Here is a 26,137-nt window from a genome sequence, read left to right as displayed (position 1 = left end):
TCAACTCTAACCATAGCCCTACTAGAAATGAGAAGTCTGTATTATATAATGACCTATATAAAGACTAATAATTATATGTGTGGTGCTTCTAACCCTAACCTAACACTAACCTTAACCTTAACCCAAACTTCAACTCTAACCCTAGCCCTACTAGAAATGAGAAGTCTGTATTATACAATGACCTATATAAAGACTAATAATTATATGTGTGGTGCTTCTAACCCTAACCTAACACTAACCTTAACCTTAACCCAAATTTCAACTCTAACCCTAGCCCTACTCGAAATGAGAAGTCTGTATTATACAATGACCTATATAAAGACTAATAATTATATGTGTGGTGCTTCTAACCCTAACCTAACACTAACCTTAACCTTAACCCAAACTTCAACTCTAACCATAGCCCTACTAGAAATGAGAAGTCTGTATTATATAATGACCTATATAAAGACTAATAATTATATGTGTGGTGCTTCTAACCCTAACCTAACACTAACCTTAACCTTAACCCCAAACTTCATCTCTAACCCTAGCCCTACTTGAAATGAGAAGTCTGTATTATACAATGACCTATATAAAGACTAATAACTATATGTGTGGTGCTTCTAACCTTAATCTAACACTAACCTTAACCTTAACCCAAACTTCAACTCTAACCCTAGCCCTACTAGAAATGAGAAGTCTGTATTATATAATGACCTATATAAAGACTAATAATTATATGTGTGGTGCTTCTAACCCTAACCTAACACTAACCTTAACCTTAACCCAAACTTCAACTCTAACCCTAGCCCTACTAGAAATGAGAAGTCTGTATTATATAATGACCTATATAAAGACTAATAATTATATGTGTGGTGCTTCTAACCCTAACCTAACACTAACCTTAACCCAAACTCCAACTCTAATACTTCACCTGCCCCAAACCCTAACCCTGTACCTCACCATAGAAAAAAAAACTTTTCTTAGCATTACCACTACACAAAACAGACTCAGACACTGAAACTCACATCAACAAATGTGCACAATAATACAACTATCCCTTTACTTAACCCTTGATCTAACCCTACCCCTCCAGCCCTCACACAAATACGTTTACCTGTTGTGCATGCATTCTGATGAAGACATTGTGAACTGCAGTATTACGAACTGTTGATGTTGTGAAATGTATATATGTATATATATATATATATATATATATATATATATATATATATATATGGGTCTACTTCATTTGCCTTAACTTCCAGTTGATTGACACCCATTTGCCTGAGACCAAATGACTGAAATTTTATTTGGCCAACACTTCATTTGCCCGACACTTCATTTGACTGAGAAGTATTATTGGCAAGTAAATGGAATATGCCCCCTTCCCCATTGCAGTGCAACCCTGGAGTTAGAATATATAGTTAGGGTGGTGTGGGGGGTACAGCCCCCCCCACAATGGGGGGGGTGTGGGGGGTGAATCCCCCCACTTAATTTCATATTATATCGTTTGGTGTTGCTTTCATATTGTTTAGTAAAACAAAATTAAGTGGGAGGCTTTCCCCCCACACCCCCCATTGTGGGTGGCTGTGCCCCCACACCCCCCTAACTATATATTCTAACTCCACTGTCGCACTACAGTGGGGAAGGAGACATATTCCATTTACTTGCCAATAATACTTGTCAGTCAAATGAAGTGTCGGTAAAATGAATTTTCAGTCAAATGGGGTCGGGCAAATGGGTGTCAGTCAATTGGAAGTTAGGGCAAATGAAGTACACCCATATATATATATATATATATATATATATATATATACAGAACAAACATTTTTCTTCCATTATTTTTCAGTAATTTATAAAGCTCTGAAATTGTTTTTTGTCTACATTTTTGGGTAGGTCTTTTCTTTATTCGTATCATTTTCACTCCTTTCAAAGCACAACTGACAACTCTACTTCAGAACAGCACAGCTATGTGTTAACACCTCAGAGAAGTACACATAAGTAGATACATAGCTTAGTGTCTGCCTCTACAGTCCTAAAAAATATCATAAACTCCTCCTAGGAGTGAACGTTTGTCACTGCATTCATAACAAATAGTATAAATGCTTTCTAAGAGCTTACTAGCTGGCATCAGACTTTTCTAAGCAATGAATGTCATCTCATGTCAACCAGTAATCGACCATGAGGGGTAACAATCAGATCCTACTTGAATTGCTCTTTATAAATAACCTGCAAGAGGGATTATTAATTTAAATTGTCAAGGCAATCCCTTTTGTGAACATCCAGAGGGAGTTCTTAAAATAATCAGCTCTAGATCACTATATCTTAGAGAAATGTTTACTTATGTAGTTAGGTATATATGAACGTATGTAAGTATGTATGTATTTATTAGCATTTGTTTACTGGGTTTTTTTCATCTAGGCATAAGTTGCCCTTTTTCAGTGAAAGCCCAGGAAGAAACTCTCCAAGTGTAATAACATATGTTGAAAAGTTTCAAAAAGCAGATAAAAATTACAATGACTTTATTCATTTTATTTGAATGAATGCAAATAGAACACATAATAAAACAAGAGTTTTCCAAAATATACCAATACATTTCAATAAAGAATTTTATGGGTTATGAATAAAATCTAATACACGAGTAAAACAATGGTGTAAAACAAAGTGGAAGGAAAGAAATGAAAGACCCCATTGGGTGTAATGTTCCAGGCAGTTTTTTAGGTTTGTGGACCGACTGTTTGTTATACAAACACTTGTGATGTGAGATTTCATAATCAAAACATTTCAAACTATTGCATGGTGATCTCAGCTTTACTTTTTTGTGCCATAAAGGACACCACACTTCATCCTACATCACTGGAGAACCATTAGATTAACTAATACACAACAGACATAAACATTCACCATCATATTAACAACACCATCTGGTGTGATAGACAGTAACAGTGCTGATGTATCACATACATTGATGTTTGCAGTCCTGCATGTAGTAAGAAACAAGGTAGTTATTGAATCTCATGAATGGATATAGAAACATTTTAAGAGCTGACAAAATATGGGGGTTAAAGGACCTTACTATAAAAGTCATTCTTAAACTCAGATCATTCAGAAAGTAAAAATGTTTCTCTTTAAGGAACTGATCTGTCTTGTGAGTACGTGATTTGTAAAAGTATTTTACTTATATGCTCATTAGCTGTTCTCTTTTTATTACCTTAGTGTTTGAAAGCATGTGCAAATTTCTTAAAATCAAGCAAATAATGTGTACTGTGTATTTTGCTCCTTTAAGCCTTCTTTTTAATTTATTACACAAAGTATTTGATAGGCTTAAAATTTAACTATCTGAGATAGTCCTCTTTGAACATGTGTTACTAAATCCAGTGCATTTCTCGTTTCTGGAACAGATACTCCTATGTTCAAACAGTGTAATCCGTTGTTGCCTTTAAACATAGATACAACAAGCAGAAAGGTAACCACAGTGAGTCTTGGGGCATATGGAAATAGTGTCTTTGTCCAGGGCAGCTAACTATTGGGAATTACTTGGTTAAGTTTGTCAGTCATCATTTTAGCTACAATCTTAATAACTACCTATGAAAGTATGAATAATATCTTTGCTATACAGTCAAAAATATGAAATAATATAGCACAAAACAATGGATTAAGAATGAAAACCAGAACAAATGTTGGGGATGAGGAAGAACAACATCATAATGGGGGAAGTGCAACCACATGAACTACAGAGGAGATTGCAAAGACAGCACAATTTACACAAAGCATAATTTACACAATCTGCACACACGGAGAGAAACAGTTGTGCACGGAATACAGCATCATTAATAATTGGACAGGGAGGAGAAGGTCAGACATATATGTTTAACCAAATTAACAGCACAAGTCAGCAACAAGAAATATGCAGACATTTATAATAGTAAGTGACACAGACGAAAACTATCAATCAGCAGGAAATATGGATCTGTGACAAGGAATAGGAGAATGTAGGATTGCTCCCAACTGTACAGAGTTTCACAGAATGTCCAGATTTTTGCCTTATATTTTTGGTCCATTTTTCATAAATTTGTGGTTTTCTGGCAAATCATTAAAGACTGAAGTTAGAAAATAATGACAGACATTTGAGTTTCAGACTTCATACCCTTCAGAAAATTAATGCTAATGCAAAACCTGTATTTCTATCAACTTTCTAAGTTTGTAAGAGCAATATTTAAAATGTGTCCCTATTTTGGGGCCTTTGTCCCACTTTTATTTATGGTGTTGTCCAGATTTTTTGTTCTAAGAGGTTGAGAGGTGTGCCACACAGCAAGGAGGAAATGTACAGGTCAAGGTATTACAAGTGGCACACTGGTATTTCCACGGCTACTGAAGATTTATTTTTAGTTCAGACAATTTGTTTTTCAGGATATACCTAAATTGATTGAGAAGATTATGTCAAAGTTTACTAGTAGCAACACAGAAAATTATTTTTAATTTGTGAAATAGTAAACAGTTTATCAACCTAGGCCTATATTTTCACTCTATCACCAAGCACTTTATCAAATAACATCAGAGAGGGATAGTCAGCAAAATCAGGTTTATTAGCAAATTTTAGATGAATGTGAGTTAATTGATGATCACATTCTAACCAGTATATTTCAGAGATATATGGAGGCCTCTAGCAGGATCTGCTTCTCTTTTGTAACCTTGTTGCAGTTTATGGTGGAAGGATACAGAAAAACCCATAAGAAGATGAAGAAAACATAAGAAAGATGTAAAATGGTATGAATTAACCCTGGAGAGTCTGTCATTGGTTAGAGAAATGCTCTTTATATAACTTGCAAAGTTTTTATTGGTTCTCATTACAGATTGTTCACATGACTTTCTTACCATGTGATAGGTCAGGAGGTTATATGAAGATGCAAGGCTGACTGATTCAAGGTTATTATTAATATTCCAGTGAAAAGGTAGAGACAAAAGACTGGCTGTTCTAAGAGAAGACTTAACAGGACTTCATTGTGTAGGCATTCAGGTGCAGCTCCAATGCATTAAGGCACAGATGCAGCAAACAAGAGCTAGGCAGCCTTGCCTTAACAGAATCAGGAGCGAAGCCAGCTAAAAGAGACGTAACTCTCCAGAGTGGTCAAGCATGTCATTTATACATTTTGTGAATAGAACTCGGTCAAATACAAATCCCTATTCAAGTGGTAGCAGAAATTAAGCGATAGCCCTATTAAATCTAACTGCCTGCTCTGTGTCTCAGATAACTATAGAAACACTCTTTACAAATGGAAGAGAAGCTACAGCCTTCAAACGTTCAAAATAAGTGCATTTACCAATGTGTTGAAATCTAGCTGGCTATTGATACAATCAACAACTTGCATGGTGTGTGTGTGTTTGCAGGGTTCTACTCCATGCATTAGCATAAATCTATTCTGTGTGCCAGAGATAAAATCTGAGGTGATGTGAAATGACAATCTGAGAATGCACTCATTTTTCTTGGATTTTAGGTCGTGGACACAGAAGAATTACAGGACTGTAGTTGAACAGCATAAAAGAAGGACCATCTTTTCAATTTTATATGTTCTTTGATAGAATGGGTGAAGGTAAAAAAGGTTGGATAAGTAATTAGCTGCAATTTCCCAAGAATTCATGGATAACTTTTGTCCATGACAGAGGTCTTTTCTTAAGTTTAAATAGAAGTTTGCACACTCTAATTGCAGACACTAAATGTGTGCCAAAGGGTGGACAGAGTTGTAACAATACAATGTAAACATCATATCACTGATGGGAGGAAAAGGTACAGGTGTTGAACTGCAACCAGAATAACATCACCTGGCCACAGTGGAACTCTGGTCCACTAATGATTGGCAGTGGATTTTTGCGGTGCCAGCCCAACACCCAACCTTCAAAGAAGGCACACCCATTGACACACACTCACCTACCTGCATGTCTTTAAATGTCACTCGACCACAGGGAAGGACATGCAAATTCCACACAGAAGGCACTCCAACCAAGAATTGAACTGGAGAACCTCTTGCTGCGAGGCAAGAACGCTAACCGCTGCACCACTGCGGCCTTAATGACATCATCTGTTGATGCTCCTACCAAAACTTTTTTGGGGCACCATTGTGAATGTGGTCTTATTCAAGGTAGTACTTACTTGACATATTAACTGTTTTGATTTTTTAGCATGCCACTCTGAATTTGGTTTGGTCAGAAGCCAGACATATTTTATGATAAATTAATCATAAATTATCTTAACTGGCCATTAGTGTCTATTTCAGGTATAATCCAAGGCAGAATGAGTTGACTGTTTTGACATGTCTTCACCATATGGGAGCCATGTAATTCAAAACATTGAGGAAGACAGAATTCAAACAGAGTAGTGGGCGCACTTCTTGAGACCCCCATCTTTAGCAGGCATCAAGGCAATTAAAATGATGCAAACTGGTTAGGGGCTGATATAATGGTTAAGGTGTTTACCTCACAGACACAAGGTACAGGGTTTGATTCTCACCTTTGAAAGGGGAAATTGGCGAGGCTTAAAATGGCCTAATGCTTACCTTTGAATATATTAACCTGGGAATATAATACATGTAATGCAGAAAGTACCCGTAGAACGACATGTGGACTGATTTCTGGAAAAGAGACCTGATTTGTCAACTATTACTTTAAAATTCTATTTTGTTTGACTATCACTCTGATCTGTGCTTAATATCAGCTGCTAAAGATCCTTCATGATTTATTTCTATTTTCATCACTACAAAAGAGGTCAAAAGGTAGGGATTGTTTTACTGTTCAAAGCATAAACAAACTCCAGACCCCTCTTCCAGTACAGTCTTGCAAGGTCTGGAAGCTGTCAGTTCTGCTCAATCATGAGCTAGAAATAGTTGCCACTTCAAAGAGCTATTAAAGCAAATGACAACAACCTACAGTTTGTGATGCCGTGCAAAATCTTGCAGTTGCATGGATAAAAGCAACACTTCACTGGCCAAAAATTATTTACCAATTTCTTAATGCACTGTTACAGAAAAAGTCATGTTATTCATATAAAATAAATAAAATCTAAAATGTAACAATTGTTCAGTTAGTCATTGAAGAAATCTTTAGAGTAAGTACATACTGACCTCTGGAAGGCATACTCTCAGGAGGTAAAACTGCAGGTTGTAACCAGGAGTGAAAATCAGAAAACTATGCAGTCTAGCCTATGTACTGCTTAGTGAAGCTAATTCCCTTCTGAAACGATGATGGGGGCTTCATGTTCTGCTGCAGAGGAATCAGTTTAAAGGAAAACAATAAAAGTCACTGAAGGCTTTCTGGGCTCTAAAAAATATGTTAGTGATAATATAGGAATAAAAAATAACTCCAGGGTGAGGACAACTTCATTTCATGTAAGTGCCTTAAAGGTATCTTTCACTTTCAAAATGACTGAGTCTTTCCAAAAAGGACATATGCAGAGATAAGAAGTGCAAACTAAAAACAAGAAAAATGTCTTGTGTGTGTGTGTGTGTGTGTGTGTGTGTGTGTGTGTGTGTGTGTGTGTGTGCGCGCGTGCGTGCGTGTGTGTCTGTGTGTGCGTGCACCTGTGTAACGGGGGAGAGACAGAGATGCACACAGGCAGTGTAGGTATCGCTTTATATGTGCTTGTGCATGTATAGACAGAAAAAGGTAAGAGGAAAAAGACGTGCAGATACACGAAAAGCTCCATTAAATACAATAATTGCTTTTACACTGGTTATGTACAGTCAATGCTAACAAGCGTGCATGACAGCCCTCAGATACTTGCATGCCACTCCATGCGTACCTGTTAAATGCATGCATTCATCAGCAGATTAGCATTGCTAACAGCTGCGAAGGCAGCACTATCATACCATGGGAAGAAGGAAGCCAACGCTGCAGTCTTACTCAATGACTAGTACAGGACAGACAAGTTCGGGGCACCTTATTACTAGCTCTGCTGGCCCAGTTACCTTGAAGCTAGATCTAAATCTACCCGAATAAGACAGTGAGTTCTCAAAGGGAAGAAATCAAGAATGGAAGGTACAGAGCAAACCCCAAACAATACTGGTACGGAACAAAAGAAATCGGGCTATTCTTACACTTACTGCAGACATTATCCAGCATACGAGTCCGGACAGCTGCAATGTGACAAACATTGTCCGCCACTGTAGTTCTTTAACACATTAAGTAATAATATTGCGGGTTTTAAATCGCTGTTGAACACAACGTAGCAATGGGTCTACCAAAAGAAACATTTTGACAAAGACCAGGCAATATTTCTATACAACATAAGCAAGAATTAGCTCTGTGCAATACAAAAAGCAAAATAAATATTTTTGATGCATTGTGTAATTAATTGATTATGGCATGGGATAGACAGTACAATACTAGTCTTTTAATAGGCATTTCAAAAATATACAGAACTTCACTTCTGCTGTACATGGCATAGCAGGATAAAGCCATTTCTGTGACCCAGATGCCATGGGTTCGATTACCAGTTGGGCAGATGGGAGCACTGAGGCAGGAAGAGTAGAAATTTAGTTATTTTAGCAGTTATTGTTTGTTGCCTAACCTAGGGGAAGGGATGTGGTGTGATCTACTGACCCTAATAGGTGTGCAGACGTACTGCCAGTACCACTGTTGTGCTACTAATGAAATGGCATTCCAGAGAGTGCTGCCACACATAGGGAACTCCATAAACACAGCAGCTTCCTAGGTGAAGCCAGTAGCTGTTAGCGTGCAGGGAAGAGACACACTCAAATGGTAGCCTGCTTGACACTTACTCCTGGCTCAGAAGTGAAATAAATGATTCGATAAAATTGTCTCCTCGGTCAGACAACAAATGGTTCTCACTCTGGATCGAGACCAGTGGTGTATATGGACACGGTGAGATCCCAAGCTATGGGAAGCTGCAGAGATTCCCTCTAGCAAGCACCAGCACAGAATAAATATTTTTAGTAACTGAACTTGTCAAGAGCGCCACCGAGATGCATATCAAATTCACACAGGGCTGGGGAGGGGGTTGCTCCATTCGAACTTTTAAAATTTGCTTTTAAATTATTCAGTTTCAAGACACATATTAATATCAAATTCATATATGAAGATTTTTATACACATGAAATTATAATAAAACTGCAACAAATGGAAAACAAATCTGACATTTTGAGGGTCCCGCTTCAGACTGTGAATCCTGAAGTTGCAGCTTGTTTTCCTTATGCCTAAATGTAGCTCTGCTATGGAATGCATGGACAGCTGTCACCCCCAAGAAAGAATAAATGGATTGATATGTGCTGAGTGGGGGAGGTCTGAAGCCAGTTGGAGTCGCACATTGAAAAAAAATGGCAACAGTCCATAAAAATGTCAGGTCTACCCTATCGCATGTTGACATACAGTCCGCTATAGGACTAAATCTAAGTAAAGCTTTGTTATTAATAAATGTCAGGTCTACCCTATCGCACTTTGACATACAGTCCGCTATAGGACTAAATCTAAGTAAAGCTTTGTTATTAATAAATGTCAGGTCTACCCTATCGCACGTTGACATACAGTCCGCTATAGGACGATATCTAAGTAAAGCTTTGTTATTAATAAATGTCAGGTCTACCCTATCGCACGTTGACATACAGTCTGCTATAGGACTAAATCTAAGTAAAGCTTTGTTATTAATAAATGTCAGGTCTAACCTATCGCACGTTGACATACAGTCCGCTATAGGACTAAATCTAAGTAAAGCTTTGTTATTAATAAATGTCAGGTCTACCCTATCGCACGTTGACATACAGTCCGCTATAGGACTAAATCTAAGTAAAGCTTTGTTATTAATAAATGTCAGGTCTACCCTATCGCACGTTGACATACAGTCCGCTATAGGACTAAATCTAAGTAAAGCTTTGTTATTAATAACTACAAACTTATGCGTTTTCAATGACTGAGTGAATAATAAGTGTGCTCCTGTCTCTGACATGCAGCTCTCAGTTATTTATGTCCAGAACTGGGAATACAGTCAAAAATAATCCGAGACATGGGCTCTAAATCAGAATCACATTTTTAAATATTTTTACTATTCACTACAAAAAGTTTACATAATAAGAGAGATTGAATTATCCTGCATTTTCTGAAGTAAAGAAGTCTGTGGCTTTATTTATATTACTGAGTATAATCCCTGATTTTCACAAAAAAGTCATTGATATTGGGGAGACAGAAGAAAAAAATTTCCCTCAAATCCGCAGTGTCCCTGAAACTCACTTATTGACAGGTATGTTCTGAGCATCCCTGGAGTCTTGAAGCTCACTGTTATTAAAGGTAGGACTGCGTCTAAACTGCAATATAAAGCTAAAACATTGTGGGGTGCTAAGACCCCACCCAGAAAAACTTCTTTATTAGATAATGAAATGTAGCAGAAACAGTGCTACTAAATGTATTTATTTATTTTACATTTGTTGACCGCGAGAGTCCAGCTGTATATATGTCCATTTTCAGTGGAGGCCCAGGGAGGAAAAGCTCCAGTGCAGTACAGGACGTAACACAAGTTGGTGTGATTAACATTAGGTACTTTCTGCAACTGCAATATACAGTATACTATATAGGCAGAAAACATTTAGTACACTCCTTAAGGAAGTATAATAGTTATAAGATGATCAGTTTACAGAAAGTTTACATAAGGCATGTTAGTGCAGAAATTGCAGGTTACATTTGTTATAGCATTTACAGTAGCCACAGGTATACAGGAAGTTCGAATTTTAAGCAGACTTAACTCTAGATATAGTAATACACGTAGGAATAGTTGCTATTGATTTCTTATCCTGGGGTGGTGCAGGTGCATAGTCTATGATTTAGGAAGTGTGTTTTGAGTAGTTTCTTGAATTGGGTTGTGGAGTTGTTATTTATTATGAGGGCTGGAAGGGAGTTCCAGATTTTACAGATATAGTGGCTATAAACTGATCTGCCTGCCTCGTTTTTAAAGTTAGATACCTTGAGGAGTTGTTGGGTACTTGATCTCAGAAAGGTAAACAGAAGTCGGCAAGGGCCCATGTACAACTGCATCTGCAGAGAAATGAGTAGCTGCTGGTTTTATTTATTTATTAGCGTAGAGAGTAATGAACTTAGCAGACCCATTTTGGTGACTGCTGGGACAGTTGATGTGTCTTTTGGCTTTTCCCGGATAGGGGGTCGCCACAGAGGAACTCCAGTCTGCTAATGATTGGCAGTAGATTTTTACATGCTGAGTTGCCAGCCCTGATGCACAACCTTCAACGAAGGCCCATTCATGCATGTCTCCACACAGAAGACGCTTTAGCTGAGAATCAAACAGGACAACGTCTTACTGTGAGGTGACAATGCTACCACAGCACCACCACCACAGTATACTGCTGGGACAGTTGTTGTTGTTGTATCTTTCGGCTTTTCCCGGTTAGGGGTCTCCACAGCGGAACTCCGGTCCGCTAATGATTGACAGTAGATTTTTACGTACCGACTTGCCAGGCCTGATGCATAACCTTCAACGAAGGTACGCCCATTCACGGATGTCTCCACACAGAAGACGCTTTAGCTGAGAATCGAACAGGACAACATCTTACTGTAAGGCGACAACGCTACCGCAGTACCACCACCGCAGTACTGTAAGCAATGCAATTTAAGCATGCCAAACATTATTAGAATAAACAGTTTTGTCCTGCTCACAGACACGTTAAATTAAATAAATGGTTACTTTCCATAGCCGTTTACCTTCAGAATTTAGTACACAGCACAAAATAATTAGGGGAAATGCTCCATGTCAGGGACAGTCTTTAAATACTGGTAAAACTAACTTAAAAAGTTAATAAAAATATATACAGTTATCACCTATTGCCTCATTACTCAGGACAGTTCTGTGCAGTTGCATCTTGCAAGAAAAGAGAAAAGTGGAAAATGGCACATACCCTGTTATTTTAAGGCAAAAAGGTTTCAAGTTTCTTCTACCAGTGCTATAAAACAATTATTTCATATGAGACAGACCTTAATATGATATTAATCAAATTCTGTGCATGGGCTTAGCCAGAAATTTCCATTTTGTACTGAGAAACTGCTTTTACTGCTTCGCAACCCACTTGGTATTTCAAACAAATGGACGAGTCAAAATGTTGCCCCTTCCAGTTAATAAGTGTGCACATCATTTTCAGTGGTTCCCTCTAAAACTATCAAAAATTTTGTTTATACATTTGCAATCTTCTCTGTAAGCAAGTTATATATGTAATTATTTAGATTAGACAGTTGCAAACATAATATTGGCTGAAAAAGTTACAATGTTTCTGAGTGACACAAAGCAAAAATATACGCCGTATAGTACAAAGTGTATGCCTGGCTACACCCGTAAGGGAGAGCTTCTGCTTTTGGTAATAAAGTGAAATTCAGTCATTTCCAGTAGTTGTGGGTATACACTGTCTTGCAAAAGTACACATTTCTGCAAAGAATGCCCGACTTCTGGCATCTGAAGAAAAGGAAAAACCATAGAGAAACAGAGGAAGTTAATTTTTTTCTGACTTAAAATAAGTGTGGAACTGTAAGGCTTATCAGTATATACTTATTGCTATCCATTACCTTTTCTAATACTACAGTAAATGTTTATATCTGCTGCAGGGCTAGTCATCTGTGCAAAAATGGGAAAAAAGGTTTTGTGTGTGTGTATATATATATATATGTGTGTGTGTGCGTATATATATATATATATATATATATATATACATATATGTGTGTGTATATATATATATATATATATATATATATATATATATATATATATATATATATATATATATATATATATATGTGTGTGTGTATATCTATCTATATATATATATATATGTGTGTGTGTGTGTGTGTATATCTATATATATATATCAGGGGTGTAGCCAATGAATCCCATGTTGTACTTTACTCACAGATGCTTATTGTTACCTCTCAGTCTACCTAGCATTTAAAAAATGGTCATATCACTCAAGCTGTTGCCCCGTCCGCCCCAAACTTAGGTTGTGTAACATTTTCAGGTGCTCCATCAAAAACTTTTAGAGGTATTCGTTTTAGGTTTGCAATCGTATCTATAACAAGCTATATACGATTTTAGAAGCATTGATCTAGATGCTTATATCTTAAAATGTTAGCACTATCAACGTGAATCATTGACAGAGTAAAATTTGAACTAATGTAAGTTTTCTGGAGACGTGAGACTCTAATCATTGTCATAATTTATAAAGTGAACGAGATGTGCAGGGTTGGAACCCACAATTCCAGCGGGAAAACGCTTTTAGTACATATTTAATTGTGAACGATCCGAGTTTGTGTTTGGTTATTATTTATAAAGTGTAATGCACAGCCTTTTCTCCCAGAGTCACCAGTTTTAGTAAGAATTTAAGTAAAAAATGAGGGACATCTCTGAAAATCAGACACAGGCAGCTGACAGGCATGCCCAGCGGTACATATGATTGTTTAAACGCGCTACACTGGCCTTTTCTCAAATGAATTGTGAGGAATCAGTACTGGGCTCTTGCTGATTTCCTGCAGATGCAGTAACGTTTTCACCGAGTAACCTAGCGAGTGACACACGGCGCTGCTCCGCGAGGCAGTTTCTCTTCCTATGAAGTCGTTAATTGCGCTGCAAACAGCTCGTGTCTTCTTTGGAACTCTCGGCTTCTCGAGAACAGAAAGTAGAGCGTGACAAGAACAGGGGGCGGGGCATCAGTTTGAACCTGAAAGTGAAAGTGAATGGAGGCGCGTTTCACAGAACTCCTCGTAACCACGTGGTTTCTTGGAATTGAAACAGTGTACTCAGTGTGGGGCGAGCTGTCTCGTGGAGGAGGGTGCCAATCGATGGGCGGGACAAAAAAGGCTTATATTAGGTGTTATCCTTGCTCTCGGCTATCCTGATGAAGCAATGTGCAGAAGTAGGTTAGAGTGTAGCAAAGCACCACACACCTCTCCGGACCTACAAGGTACAGAGGACTTTTACTGGAGATACTCTGCACCCCCCAAGAGTAGTCCTTGCAGCCATTCACTTTCTCCTAAGGATTATAACTGCTCCTATTGCTATTCTGGACATGTGTGCCTCGGCAGGATCTTCAGAATCTCGCTGTTATTAATGGTGCTAAGGCACTTCTGTGGATACCTTTCACAGCATTTTTTGTTTCTGCTACTAGCGCGACGGATCCTTCGGTGTGCAAATCTAACTTCATCTTAAAAGTGTTGACTGAGTTTAAAAGGTAAGGATGGGTTGGGAAGAGTATACTAGCGTGAATGTGGGTAAGGAGCGTTACACAATTTAGAGGTTTCCGTGGCAAGAAATTAGCTGTAGGAAAATCGTATACGTCTATATAAGGTCTAGCTGTAAATAGTTGGAAAACGCAACATAAAAGATCTAAGTGTAACAACTTAAGAAATGCAGCATAACCACACAGTGGGGAAAAACACAAATGTTATTCTACATAGGTCGTATGTGTGTGTTCTTGGCATGTTTGCACTTCTCTCTGGGGACTGTGTTCAGTCTGACTTTAGTGACCGACCCGTGTAATCAGTATTACTTCTATGGCATCAGCTGGAGTCAAACCTCTCACCTATCCCTGATTTACTTAAATGTTAGGTCTGTCACTCTTAAAACTGGTGACTGGTTGGAGAAAAAAGAGATGAATTGCACTTATTAAATAATAATAGTATATACTTCTAGAATTATACATTTTCTTTTAGTTCAGAAAATGTATATTAATTCACATTATTTCATTGTGTGTGTCTCAAGTTAATTATATTCAATTGCCTGATTATTTCATGTTTTTCATATTATTGTCCCTGATTCTGTTGAGACTTGTCCGTGATTGGTTGACAGCTATGGCTGGAGTACACTGCCCTATACTTCTCAAACTCTCAGTGCAAGAAATGGGGGGGGGGGGGCAACTTTAAATATTGCTCCTATAAACTTAGAAAGTTGATAGAAGAACAGGATTTGTATTATGTATTTTCTGAAGGATATGGTCTGAAACGCAAATATTTATTATTTGGCATTTAAAATATTTGTTATCATTTGGTATTTAGTGTCTTCAGTCCTTGGTGATTTGCCAGAAAACCACGTATTTTATGAAGAATAGACCAAAAATAAGGGGCAAAAAATAGATATTCTACGAATATGTGGACATTTGAGAGGTATGCACTGGCACTGCTCTTCAAAGTTGTAGATGATCTAGGGGGAGGCCGTATTGAGAATGCCGTGGACTACTTCTGTGGGTCTATAATTAGTAATCTGTCATTTATTGAGCACAAAGTGTTATTAAATAATGTGCATACCATCATTGTAACTTCCATGCAAGGATGAGCAAATATTGTCAGACAAAGGAGTACTTTGTTTATTTACAGAGATTCTCTGTTTTCTCTAGGGAGCTCATTTCTGAGAACACATAGTTGCTTAACGAAATTGCTGGGATAGTCAATACGTTAGTGGCAGTGTGCGCTCTTAAACCTGCAGTTCCCAGTAAGGTCAAGGTACTCTGCAATGATTTATTGAGCCTTACTGTCAGTGGTGGATGTTTGCTCTGAAAGCAACATCAATAGCTTGCAATTTAGGCCAGGCCATTTGTGCATATAAGTAAACAGAAGGGGGACCGCTGGCATGGGGGTGGGTGAAGTATTACACCTGGGGGAATAACGGATGTGTTTTTGGGACTGAGACTTGTGAGTTAAAAACTTGCTCCAAGTTGGGTCCTTTTACTTTGTGTTCATTTCTTTTATCAGTACTAAAGCATTGTTAGCATTCTGTTTTTACAGTTTTGATTGCAAAGAATGACTTCTCCAAGCATGTTTAACAGTTCTTCACTTTAATTTTCACTTTCATAAGAACAAAGCGGACAGCCATAGGGTGTATCATTTGTTTTAAAAAGTTCATAATGGTCTCATACCTCTCATGATCTTAGAGCAAAAAATCTGAACAAAGCCTAAAATTATGGGGGGGGCAGATTTTAAATATTGCTCTTACAAACTTAGAAACTTGCTGGAATAATAGGTTTTGCATTAGCATGAATTTTCTGATGGATGTGGAGTCTTAAACGCAAATATTTGCAATTATTTAATGACTTTAATCCTCAGCTGTTTGCCAGAAAGGTTCAGGTTTTAGGAGGAACACACCAAAATGAGGCAAAAATCTGGACATTCTGTGAAAATCTGTACAATTGAGTGGTTTATCTGCTTATTTTAAATATTTTATTTTTGTTTAAAGAAAAAAATGTTAAGTAAGCTTCTTGAAAATAGAGAGCATCTTATTGAAAGGGTAGCTTATGAGTTTGTGTTTAACTGTTTTGATAACTGAGCTATACTGACAGTTTTTCATGTATTTTCTTTCTTGCAGAACCCCACTCTGAAGTGCATTTGGCCCAGAGGTGGACGCTATGGAAGACCACATAGGCTGGGCTACTCTGTAGGATGGTAGCAGACAGTAACGTGGCAGGCAGTGCAGTTCCAGATGCCAGAAGTGACTCACAAGTACAGCAGCGTTCCCAACAGAGACCACTCAGGCAGTGTCGTCTGGCTCCGGCCTCCACAAGGAATACCCATTTCAAACCATTCCGATCCAGACTGGATTACAGCATCATTACCAGTACCTGCATTATGCTGGAGCAGTGTGGCTTCTACTGGGGTCCTATGACTGCTGATGTGGCCTGTGCAAAGCTCGAAGCTGAACCTTTAGGTACATTTCTCATCCGGGACAGTCAACACAAGAACTTCTTTTTTACGGTCAGTGTTCAGACTGCTGATGGGCCAATAAGCATCAGAATTGAGTATCTGCAAGAACATTTCAAACTACATGGAAGCAAAGAATCGTTTGACTCCATCTTCAAGCTTATTGAACATTATATGGCAAGTCCCAAGAAGTTGTTAATCAAGCCTTTACGCTCGACTCGACTGCAACCTTTGCAGGAACTGTGTCGGAAAAGGATTGTGGAGACCTTTGGAAGAGAGAACCTGGGTAATATACCACTAAATCCTGTCCTGAAAGACTATCTGAACTGTTTCCCATATCGGATTTAATGCAGCATTACATATTTAACAAAATGACATGTGAGAAAGCTGGCTCTCTCTGGTACTTCAGGCTACATGAAAGTGATCAAGTTTATTTTTGTAGCAAAGTATTGTACTCTGGGATAAAACTTGAATTATTTTTAATTAATGTTTACAGAATACATTTGCACAGTACAGGGCATTACAGCCTATGGTTATATTTTTCTGCTATGCAGAATGTAATATTTTATATTTTTAAAAATATTAAACTTTATTTTGAAAGTTTTGAACAAAATGTTTTTCTCTCTTTTTTTGATAATTCTTTGAGTAGAAATGATGTTTGTGACTGTACGATGCCTTTATCAAGACCTATATGATCAGGTCTGCCAGAAGGAATGTTTATTGCACCTGTAGTCTTGGTTACGTTAGCATTTGCAGATCACAATTCTTTTAGCATGTCCTCAGAAAAGGAAGGCCGTCCATAGACCTCTTCAGGTACAAAAGATATGCCTACTGCACGTGTGCGTACTTCAAAGATTTGAATAATTGTACGGACAATGGTAGTAAGAGTGACAAGAGGTCAGAAGTCCGTTTATACTTGGGTACTTATATTTTACCCTCTGCTGCTGCTGTTTGCATGACTCTGTTTTTTTTCTCTTGCATGCCTGTGGTCTCCTTGCATCCCAGTGTCCCTCAGGGTATCTGAGCACTTTAAGGACATGCTTCTATCCCTTCCAGCCTCTTACCACTCTCTGGCATCTTTGAAAGACTTGGTTACTGAAAGGTGTTGTCGTCTTTCCTATTTCTGTATCTGAGATGTTTAGGGTTTTCTTATGATGTCCCTTAGAGGTATAAGTCAGTAAATGTTTTATGCTACTGTGTCTTAAGCTAAAGAGCTTTCATTGTGCTCCGGCATTAGTGCTGGAAACATAAGCTATGTTTGTTGGTAGCTGGGTATAAAGAAAAGCAGATACCAATAATGACTTCACTTACACTGTATACCTAGACTTTCGGTTTTATGCTAACCCTCCTGGCCATCACAAGACAGTGATAAGGTTTCTGGTATCTCCATGGCTTGGGTTGTACTCCCATCTCTAGTCATTGTTTGGACTTTGCATATTCTTGTTTCTGTATTGGTTTTCTCAACGATTACTATCACCAAAGTGTTCAGGGATTTCCAATACCTACATGTATATTATGACTGGCTTTGCAGTTAAGGTCATGGCAGAATAAGGTCTATGGACCGGCCCGTATACCCAGTTAAATGGAAAAGAAATGCAATAAGGAGGGGTGAAGACCATGGTACACATGCTAAGAGAAGGTTCGCCTGAGCAGATACCGTGTGATATACAGGGCAAATCCTCATTCCTGCATATACTATATTTGTTTAGTAACTGTGTATGCATCTGTTATAATAAAAGAGAAGTCCCTGATCACTTTGGTGGTACTAAACTTGGAGTAGTATGCTGTCCACATAATAGCACCTTGCTGATCAAGAAAGGAGGACGGTGACTCTTTTTTTTTTTTATATCCTGACATAGACAACATGCAGACATCACTGTTGGAGTTCAGGATAGACTTACAGCAGGTGTGGGTCACTAACAGGTTAAAGGCTAGTCTGACCTTGTATTAAACACTTTGCCATTGTGAAGAAACTTCAGAGACTAGAAAGGTGAAGGAACCTGAAGGTCCTCTACTTGTACTCAGCAAAATACATCACCTTGTGAGTCATTGTTACAGGCATCAGCTGCCTTGAATATTCTGCACATACAATGGCCTACCTGTGGGTATTCACTCAATTCCCTGGGACAGCAGTAAGGGTTAGTGGTAAGATTTCCTGCCTGTTAGCTTTAAGGTTCAAGGTTCCAACCTGTCCTCCCATTACTTAGTATGGGGGTCTACATGTCATCTTTGGATATTTCACATCTTCCAGAATAAAAAAAAACATGCTGATGAATTGGTTACATTAAACTGTTTGTTCTGTATTTATGCTATGGCTGAAGGTCTCCTAGACCTATGCAATTAAAAAGAATAGAAGATACAGAAAATGTTTCTGATTCTGAACCACCTTTGGTAAAACAAAAGTAACACTGGTGAAGTAATTGTGTTGGGTCTGTAGCAGATGTCATTAGGAGATGGTGTAGAAATTTGACGTGTACCTGGAAAGAGAGAAGGATGTATGTTGCGCAGGTGTTTCATTTCTCAGTGTACTTTATGGAAGACTGTTAACATCTTTAGAACAACAAACTCTGAAGAACAGAGTGGTCCTATAAGTTCATAGACTGAAAGGTTCAAACTTCATGTAATATAAATGTAATACAAAAAGGGTCTGTAATTTTAGGATCAACAGCCTGAAGTAGTCAGGAGGGAATGTGATAATTTGAGTAGGCCTGGTGGTCTTTATCTGTTTTATTTCTATATCTGTGCAGCATCCTTTCAGTGTTCTACGTGTGCCATCTAAATCTTGTGAGTTGTGTCAAGCATATCACTGCCTTGAAGAAAACGCTTGGTGAATAAGCAAGACTGATAATTGTCATACGTGGAGTGCCACTTAAAGAGGGCAGCAGAGATGTATTCATTTGATGTACAGTAGTACCATGTAATTGACTACAAAGTGCAGTGTGTGGCTTTGTCCCATCACAAGAGCGTTACAGCTAGCTGCCTCCGTATCACCATTTCAGATGTTTGTGCATGTTGCTTTGCTGTTGAAAAGCTTATCTGCCAACTGCATTCTGCTGTCTAGAGGGTGTTTGTAAAGCACTTTGTCCTGGTATTTGATAGTTGAGCTGCATGACACTATGACCCTTTTGATTAGTAAAATGGCACTTCAGGCAGTTTTCTGACTTAAACCTCTGTTACTGTTCTGAAGTTCTCCACTGAGATAAATAGAACAATCCATTCTAATGTGCAAGCTTTGTGTCAGCCTTTTTATTTTTCATTTCCTAGTACTATATAAAAGTAAGTTAAAACAAGGAATCCCAGATTTTATGTAATTATGTTCTGATGATTGTGTTATTTCAGACATGGCAAGGGGACTCTTGACTGTCCGCAGATTCGATTTGTGCTCATAAAATGTGTCAGAAATGTATTTGTTTGGTTGTCACTCGTGCAAATAGCTCAGCTGTGACAGCACCTGTAGGAAATTGTCGGGTTTCCGTGAGCAGCAGCATATGAGTTCTTTTCGTTTGTATACAACGAATGACAAAACGTTCTAGTATCCAGCTGTAAGCTGTACAACTGAGAATGACAAAACGTTCTAGTATCCAGCTGTAAGCCGTACAACTGAGTGACAAAACGTTCTAGTATCCAGCTGTAGGCCGCTCAGATGAAGAGGTGCAGTTTCAATGCCTCAGTACGTCACACACTTGTCTTTTGATGCTAGGACAGTTGGGTTCTAATACCACAGCAGGTGCGTGGATTCACGTCCTACTAATACTGCTGTCCAGCATAAGGGGTGACACACCCATGAGGCATCGTCATTCGGATGAGATGCTAAACTGAGGTCCCATCTGCCTAAGTTGATGGTAGCCGAGTTGGATGTTACCCATGAAATTTTCTGAAAATGGAACATAGATTCCCTTTGTCCTGACTAAATTTCTGACTGTTCATTACAAAATGCCACCTCAGGTTTAACATGGAAATGGGCCATGGGTTTTGTAAGGCTAACAGAATCAGCAAAAGTAAATATAATAAACGCAGAAGGAGATCAGCTGCATAGTTAATTTGGAGGTTCTTGGCACTAAAGATCCCCGCTTCTAATCTTAAGTTGCAGCTAACATAAAGTCAAACTTAAAATTTGTGTTGAGGTGGGAAGAGAACTTCCACAGAAGTAGGAGAGTCTACAATAAGGCAAACTGCACAACTTTTCTGCACAATTTTACCTGCACACACTAGCTCAAGGCCTCCTATGTTACAATCTAAAAGGTCTGATGGGGTTATAGCCATGCGGTGCACAATACTTAGTGCAGTTTTTTTTCCTCAGGCCTGTTTGTAGTTTTGTAGTCTTTCATACCTGATCTAATGCCACAGTCGGTGGTTGGTGCAAGTATTATACCCTGAATGTGATGCAAGAATAGAGGAGAGGTTCCATATGTTTATATTGGCACTATTAAGTTTCGATATGCAATCCAAACTTATTGCAACATGAAATAACACCCTTAATATGCTGTTCTCCAGAAGACCAAAAAGGAAGCTATTTAAAGCACAAACAAGACCAGAATTAGAATGTACTTAGTAGAAACCCAGTTTTATTAACCGGTATTGTGGGCAGAGGTTAAATGAACTGAGTGTTTAACAATGGTCTTAAATTTATGAAGTAGCTACTTAAGTATTTTCTGGAAACTGATAGAGTGAATAGTTTACATCCAAGTAAGAGTATCCTAATGCAGGCTTTGTGCATTTCTTTTCATATCCTAATTGTTTTATTTTTTTTTTTAAATAGTTAATTTACAGATTTTACATCATGCTGATAGTTATTTTTAAAATATTAATACCTGTCCCACTCTTAACCTGGAAATAGCTTCACATCATTAATAATTCCGTTTATTGTGGTGCAGACTGCAGCTTGATCTGGCATTATGTCTGTAGAAGGTTTTCAGTGTCTGCTGCTTCCCTCCTTGACAAAAGGAAGTATTCGTTTCAAAATGAAGTTTCATAACTGGAAGCTGCATGGTTGACCTAAAAACGTACGTGCGCAGAGAAACCATGTAGTCATCATTGCCATTTGATCGTTAAGTAGTAAAAGCTGAATTTTCTCGTAAACAGGTGATGATGCTTCCTTCTTTCAGTGAACTCCTGCTGTGTATCACAACTGTACTGCATGACCACTTCTGAAGAAATGTTCATCATTCTTTAAATTGTGTAGAGAAAAAGATTTCTAAGTACATTTAATAAAGTAGGACAGCTACAGTTGTTACTTCTTTTTTATTTATTGCATTTGTTTACTGGGAAAGTCCAGGCCCATTTTCAGTGGATGGAGGCCCGGGGAGAAAAGCTCTGACAAGAACATGGATGCAGAAAAAAATTAAACATTAATTGGTACAGAAGCAGAAACAGTGCCACACATAGCAGTTACAGTAATATATACATAAAAGCAGGACTTTAGTTGGTTGCCAGGTGAATTCGGAGAGGTAAAATGGAGATCAGCATTATTTTATAGTAATCTGGTATATATTTTGTATTTCCCCATCAGGAGTTTCTTAAACTCTGTCTGCAGAAGTGAGTTTACAGCACAGGAAAACTAACAAATGTGATTTGTGTGGCTCTGAAAGTCCTGACCTTCAAATGTAATGTTCATGATTTGAGTGGCTGTGATAATGCATAATGTCATTTAGCATAAATACATGACACTTATAAATACAAGGAGACTTTTTTTAAACCTGCTTGCATTACATGACTAATCTGTCCAAGGCTTTCATGAATGAACTTGTACTCCTACAGATTATCACACACCCACGCAGATCATGTTTTATATTGTTTCTGTCCTGCTGCACCTCGCTTGCTCGACTCCATTAAGATTGCCCCTCCCTCCTTTAAAAAGTATATGCATACAGGTCATTTCCCATCTTGCAGTCGCTGTTTTCACACTAAAGTTCTAATATTTTTAGCCTTTCATCATAATGTATCATCCAATAAAGTGACAGTTTTGCTGCCTTCCTCTATCCTTTATATAAGTCTATGGTATACAGAGCTGCAGAAAACTCTCTGTAATGGACTTTGGTGGTGGTGTTTAAAGTAGGACTATGGCCTCTTGGTATCTGCAGTCTCTTCCTTGCAGGATACAGCCTTTGGCTTTCACTGGAGATGTGGTACTGTATTCCAGCAGTTACAACTACAGTAATGTTTCTTCCCCTAACTTCATTACCCCTGAGGCATAACATACTGGGATTGCTGTGACCCAAACTGAGTGCCTTCACGTCTCTCATATACAGAATTTTGTCTCATTTTTGGGCTGTTCCTCATAACATTTTTTGTTTTCTGGCAAATCATTGAGGATTAACATCACTAAATAATGACAGCACCTCTCCCCCAAGGTAAGGTATTTTACAAGACACCAGCGTTTGGATCCTTTTGTAAGCCATTCTTTCAGTTATAAAGGGAATTTTCCCGACTTTTGTGCCGGGAATTGTCCCGACTCCTGTGCCAGGAATCATCCTGACTCCTGTGCCTTCAGTTTTGCTTGTCAGTCTCTAAAAGGGGATGTAATCAAAGTTCTTGAGGAATTCAAGATATGAATCATGAAGGGATATTAACTTACCTACACATCCAGTAACAGAACTGAATTAGTATTTTCTGTAACAAAATTTTAGATGCAAATTCATGATAGTAGGTTTCTTGGCACTGTTGCCCTCAAGAATGTTTCAAACCACTCCTTGAGGATCTTTTCCATTGTCCTTCCTACTGGGATCACAGGATCACAGAAGGTTAGTAGGCTAATGGCCCTGGGGCCCTTACAAGCCTAGCCAAGAGTTTACCCCCCCCCCCCCAAAAAAAAAAGTCAGCACCTCTCTCCCCTGTCAATGAGATGGAACCCTTGGGACAAATTTGTTGTTTCCCATCCCCTCATCAAAGTTGCGCTTGAAGAAGGTCAGTGAGGTTTTCTGTTTGACATGTATGAGAAGTCTATTCCAGAGATGGGGCAGCCTCTGGTAGACTAACCTGTCTCTCCAGCAGGTTTTGTTGATGTTGCATATTAGAGTTAGTCCTTTAAAGTGGGTAATGTGTGAGGAGTTAGACTTATGGATATGGAGCATCCTAGTAGAGCAGGGTCTGAGATTGCCTAGTAGGAGAGAGACAGATCACCTCTGAGCAATTTGTACAATACTGAACAGAGTGATAGTGATCTCGGCCTGTCTGCATAGGACCGGTGTTGGAGGCCATGGATTCTCTTTGTGAGGTATTTCTGTGGTCTTTCCAGTTGGTGCAGATGTCACTGTCTGCAGCAATAATCTTCACATTAACAAGACAGCTTTTTGCTTTATGCAACTAGGAATGTCATGTTGTTTCAAGACAAAATGAAATTCACTTTTTCTACATAGCAAATGAAGAAACTCCACAGAGTATACATCTTTTTCAAAATTTCTGCATGAAACAGTGCCCTTTTCCATATGGTATGTGCTCATACATAAATGACAGGAAAGTTTACAAAGTCTTCATTGAACTAATGAAAAGTTTGGAGCAATTTTAGGAACTGTATTTTCAGATGAAAGAGAATTAAGTCTGAACAAAATGTACAACATTTCCATCTCTACAGCTAAAAAATGAATGATAACAGAATATAGGAACATGGAAATTGATATCTATGCTTTCTCTTAGTAGTTGGGTGGCAAACTGCTTCATTGTTTGGTGTCTTAAAAAGACTTCAGACTCACTGACCCTGTATAATGAAGGATGAGAAATAATGATATAGCTTAAAGTAGAAGATGTTATCCAGCATGCACCAGATTCATTGTACTTAACTATGGTCCAAGATCACGATTGTTATGCAGGTCACCAACACTGCTGCTGTAAACGTGTGTCAGCAGTACATTTTACTGCAAAATATATCAACAAAGTGTGTGGACTACAATATATGATGGGGCACCCTGATCGACAACTGCTTTCTTAATGCAAAAAGGTATCGATGACAGCTAAGTATGTAGGATTAGACTGAACAGAAAAGTACAAACGTAAACATTCCAAGAAAATATATATGAGCTTTTGTATGGAGAATGAGGCTAGTTCATGAGTCGGTATAACTTTTCAAAATCTGTGGTAAGGTCTGAAGATTAAGGGATACCAAGTAACAACTTAACTAGAAGATGATTTAGATAAAAGACAATACAAGGGGGTCCTGAAAAGTTCTAAGCCTGACCAACTTTCTAAATTCTGAGCATTATTTTGCCTCTGTATGTGAAAAGAGAATTATTTCACCTTATAAAGTGCCAATTTGCTGAATTGCACCACTATGTTTTAACATTGTTTCAGATCATTGATTGAACCATGTAAACGAAAACTGTGGAATTTTCAAGTGTGAAGTGTGCAGCTCCTTGCCGTCATGAAGTTCCTGTTTCTGCAGAAGGAAACTCCAAAGGAAATCCATAAATGTACGACACAAACATTGAGTGACAAGAGCCCTTCTTTCTCTACTGCAGAGAAGTGGTGTGCAAACTTTCAGCATGGAGATTGCGAGACTGAAGACGCAGCAAGGTCTGGGAGGCCTCACACGGAGGCAACTCCTGAAATTGTTGACCTTGTCCATGACCTGATTTTGGCAGATCGTCGAATATTGGCTAAAACAATTGCTGAGACACTACAGACATCCACAGAATGTGTTGGGTTTGTAATCCATGAGCAGCTGGGTATACAGAAGCTGTCAGCCAAATGGGTGGCCAAATGTTTGAATGCCAATGAGAAAAGACATCGAGTGGACACTTTCAAGTTGATTTTGCAGCATTTTCGTTAAGCTGGTGCCAACTTTTTGGAATGACTAGTTACTGTTGATAAAACATGGTTGCACCACTATGATCCTGAGACAAAACAACAGTCCATGCAATGGCAGTACTCGGGTTCACCAAGGCCAAAGAAGTTCAAGACACAAAAGTCAGCAGAAAAGGTCATGGCCACATTGTTTTTGGATCAGGAAGGTGTTGTAATGACTGACTATCTTCCAAGGGGCCAATCAGTTAATGCAGAATCCTATTGTAACTTGCTGTGCAGATTAAACAATGCATTGAAAGAAAACAGGAGAGGGAAGCTGCAGAAAGGAGTTCTCTTTTTGCAAGACAATGCACCTCTTCATTAGGCTGGCAAAATGATGAATGTTTTGATGAAACTGAGGCTTGAGTGCACAAACCATCCATGGTACTCAGCAAATCTTCCTCCACCTGACTATTTCCTGTTTCAAAACCTTAAAAAGAGTTTGAAAGGGTGGCAATTTTCGATTGATTTGGAGGTGATTGCAGCAGTGGAGCAGTATTCCAGTGACCAGACTTCAGACTTTTTTGGCAGGGTTACAGAAACTTCAGACAAGAGGTAACAAGTGTGTTGAACTTCGGGGGGAATATCTTGAATAACTTGTAAGTTTCATGGGTCCACATTATTCCCTTCTTGGTCGGGCTTAGAAATTTTCAGCACCCCCTCGTATCAAAGCAGTAAGAAAACATAAACAGATCCGTGG

The 26,137-nt window shown here is 38.5% G+C and overlaps 1 protein-coding gene across 1 annotated transcript; it reads left to right on the top strand.

The window, feature by feature from the left end:
- The first annotated feature begins 13,815 nt into the window (after window positions 1-13,815).
- Window positions 13,816-17,269, top strand: SOCS1 (suppressor of cytokine signaling 1). The gene is made up of 2 exons (XM_044089071.1): window positions 13,816-14,204; window positions 16,331-17,269. The coding sequence occupies exon 2, from the start codon at window positions 16,405-16,407 to the stop codon at window positions 17,008-17,010; it is 606 nt and encodes a 201-aa protein (XP_043945006.1). The 5' UTR covers window positions 13,816-14,204; window positions 16,331-16,404; the 3' UTR covers window positions 17,011-17,269.
- Window positions 17,270-26,137: the final 8,868 nt, after the last annotated feature.

The sequence above is a fragment of the Protopterus annectens genome, chromosome 12.part0 (genome assembly GCF_019279795.1).
Source record: "Protopterus annectens isolate FY-2018-M chromosome 12.part0, PAN1.0, whole genome shotgun sequence".
NCBI classification, from domain to species: Eukaryota; Metazoa; Chordata; order Ceratodontiformes; family Protopteridae; genus Protopterus; species Protopterus annectens.
This window is presented reverse-complemented; position numbering and strand designations above follow the sequence as displayed.

Bases quoted from the DNA above. Each gene is read 5' to 3' on its own strand.
- SOCS1 (XM_044089071.1), top strand. From the start codon at position 16,405: ATGGTAGCAGACAGTAACGTGGCAGGCAGTGCAGTTCCAGATGCCAGA.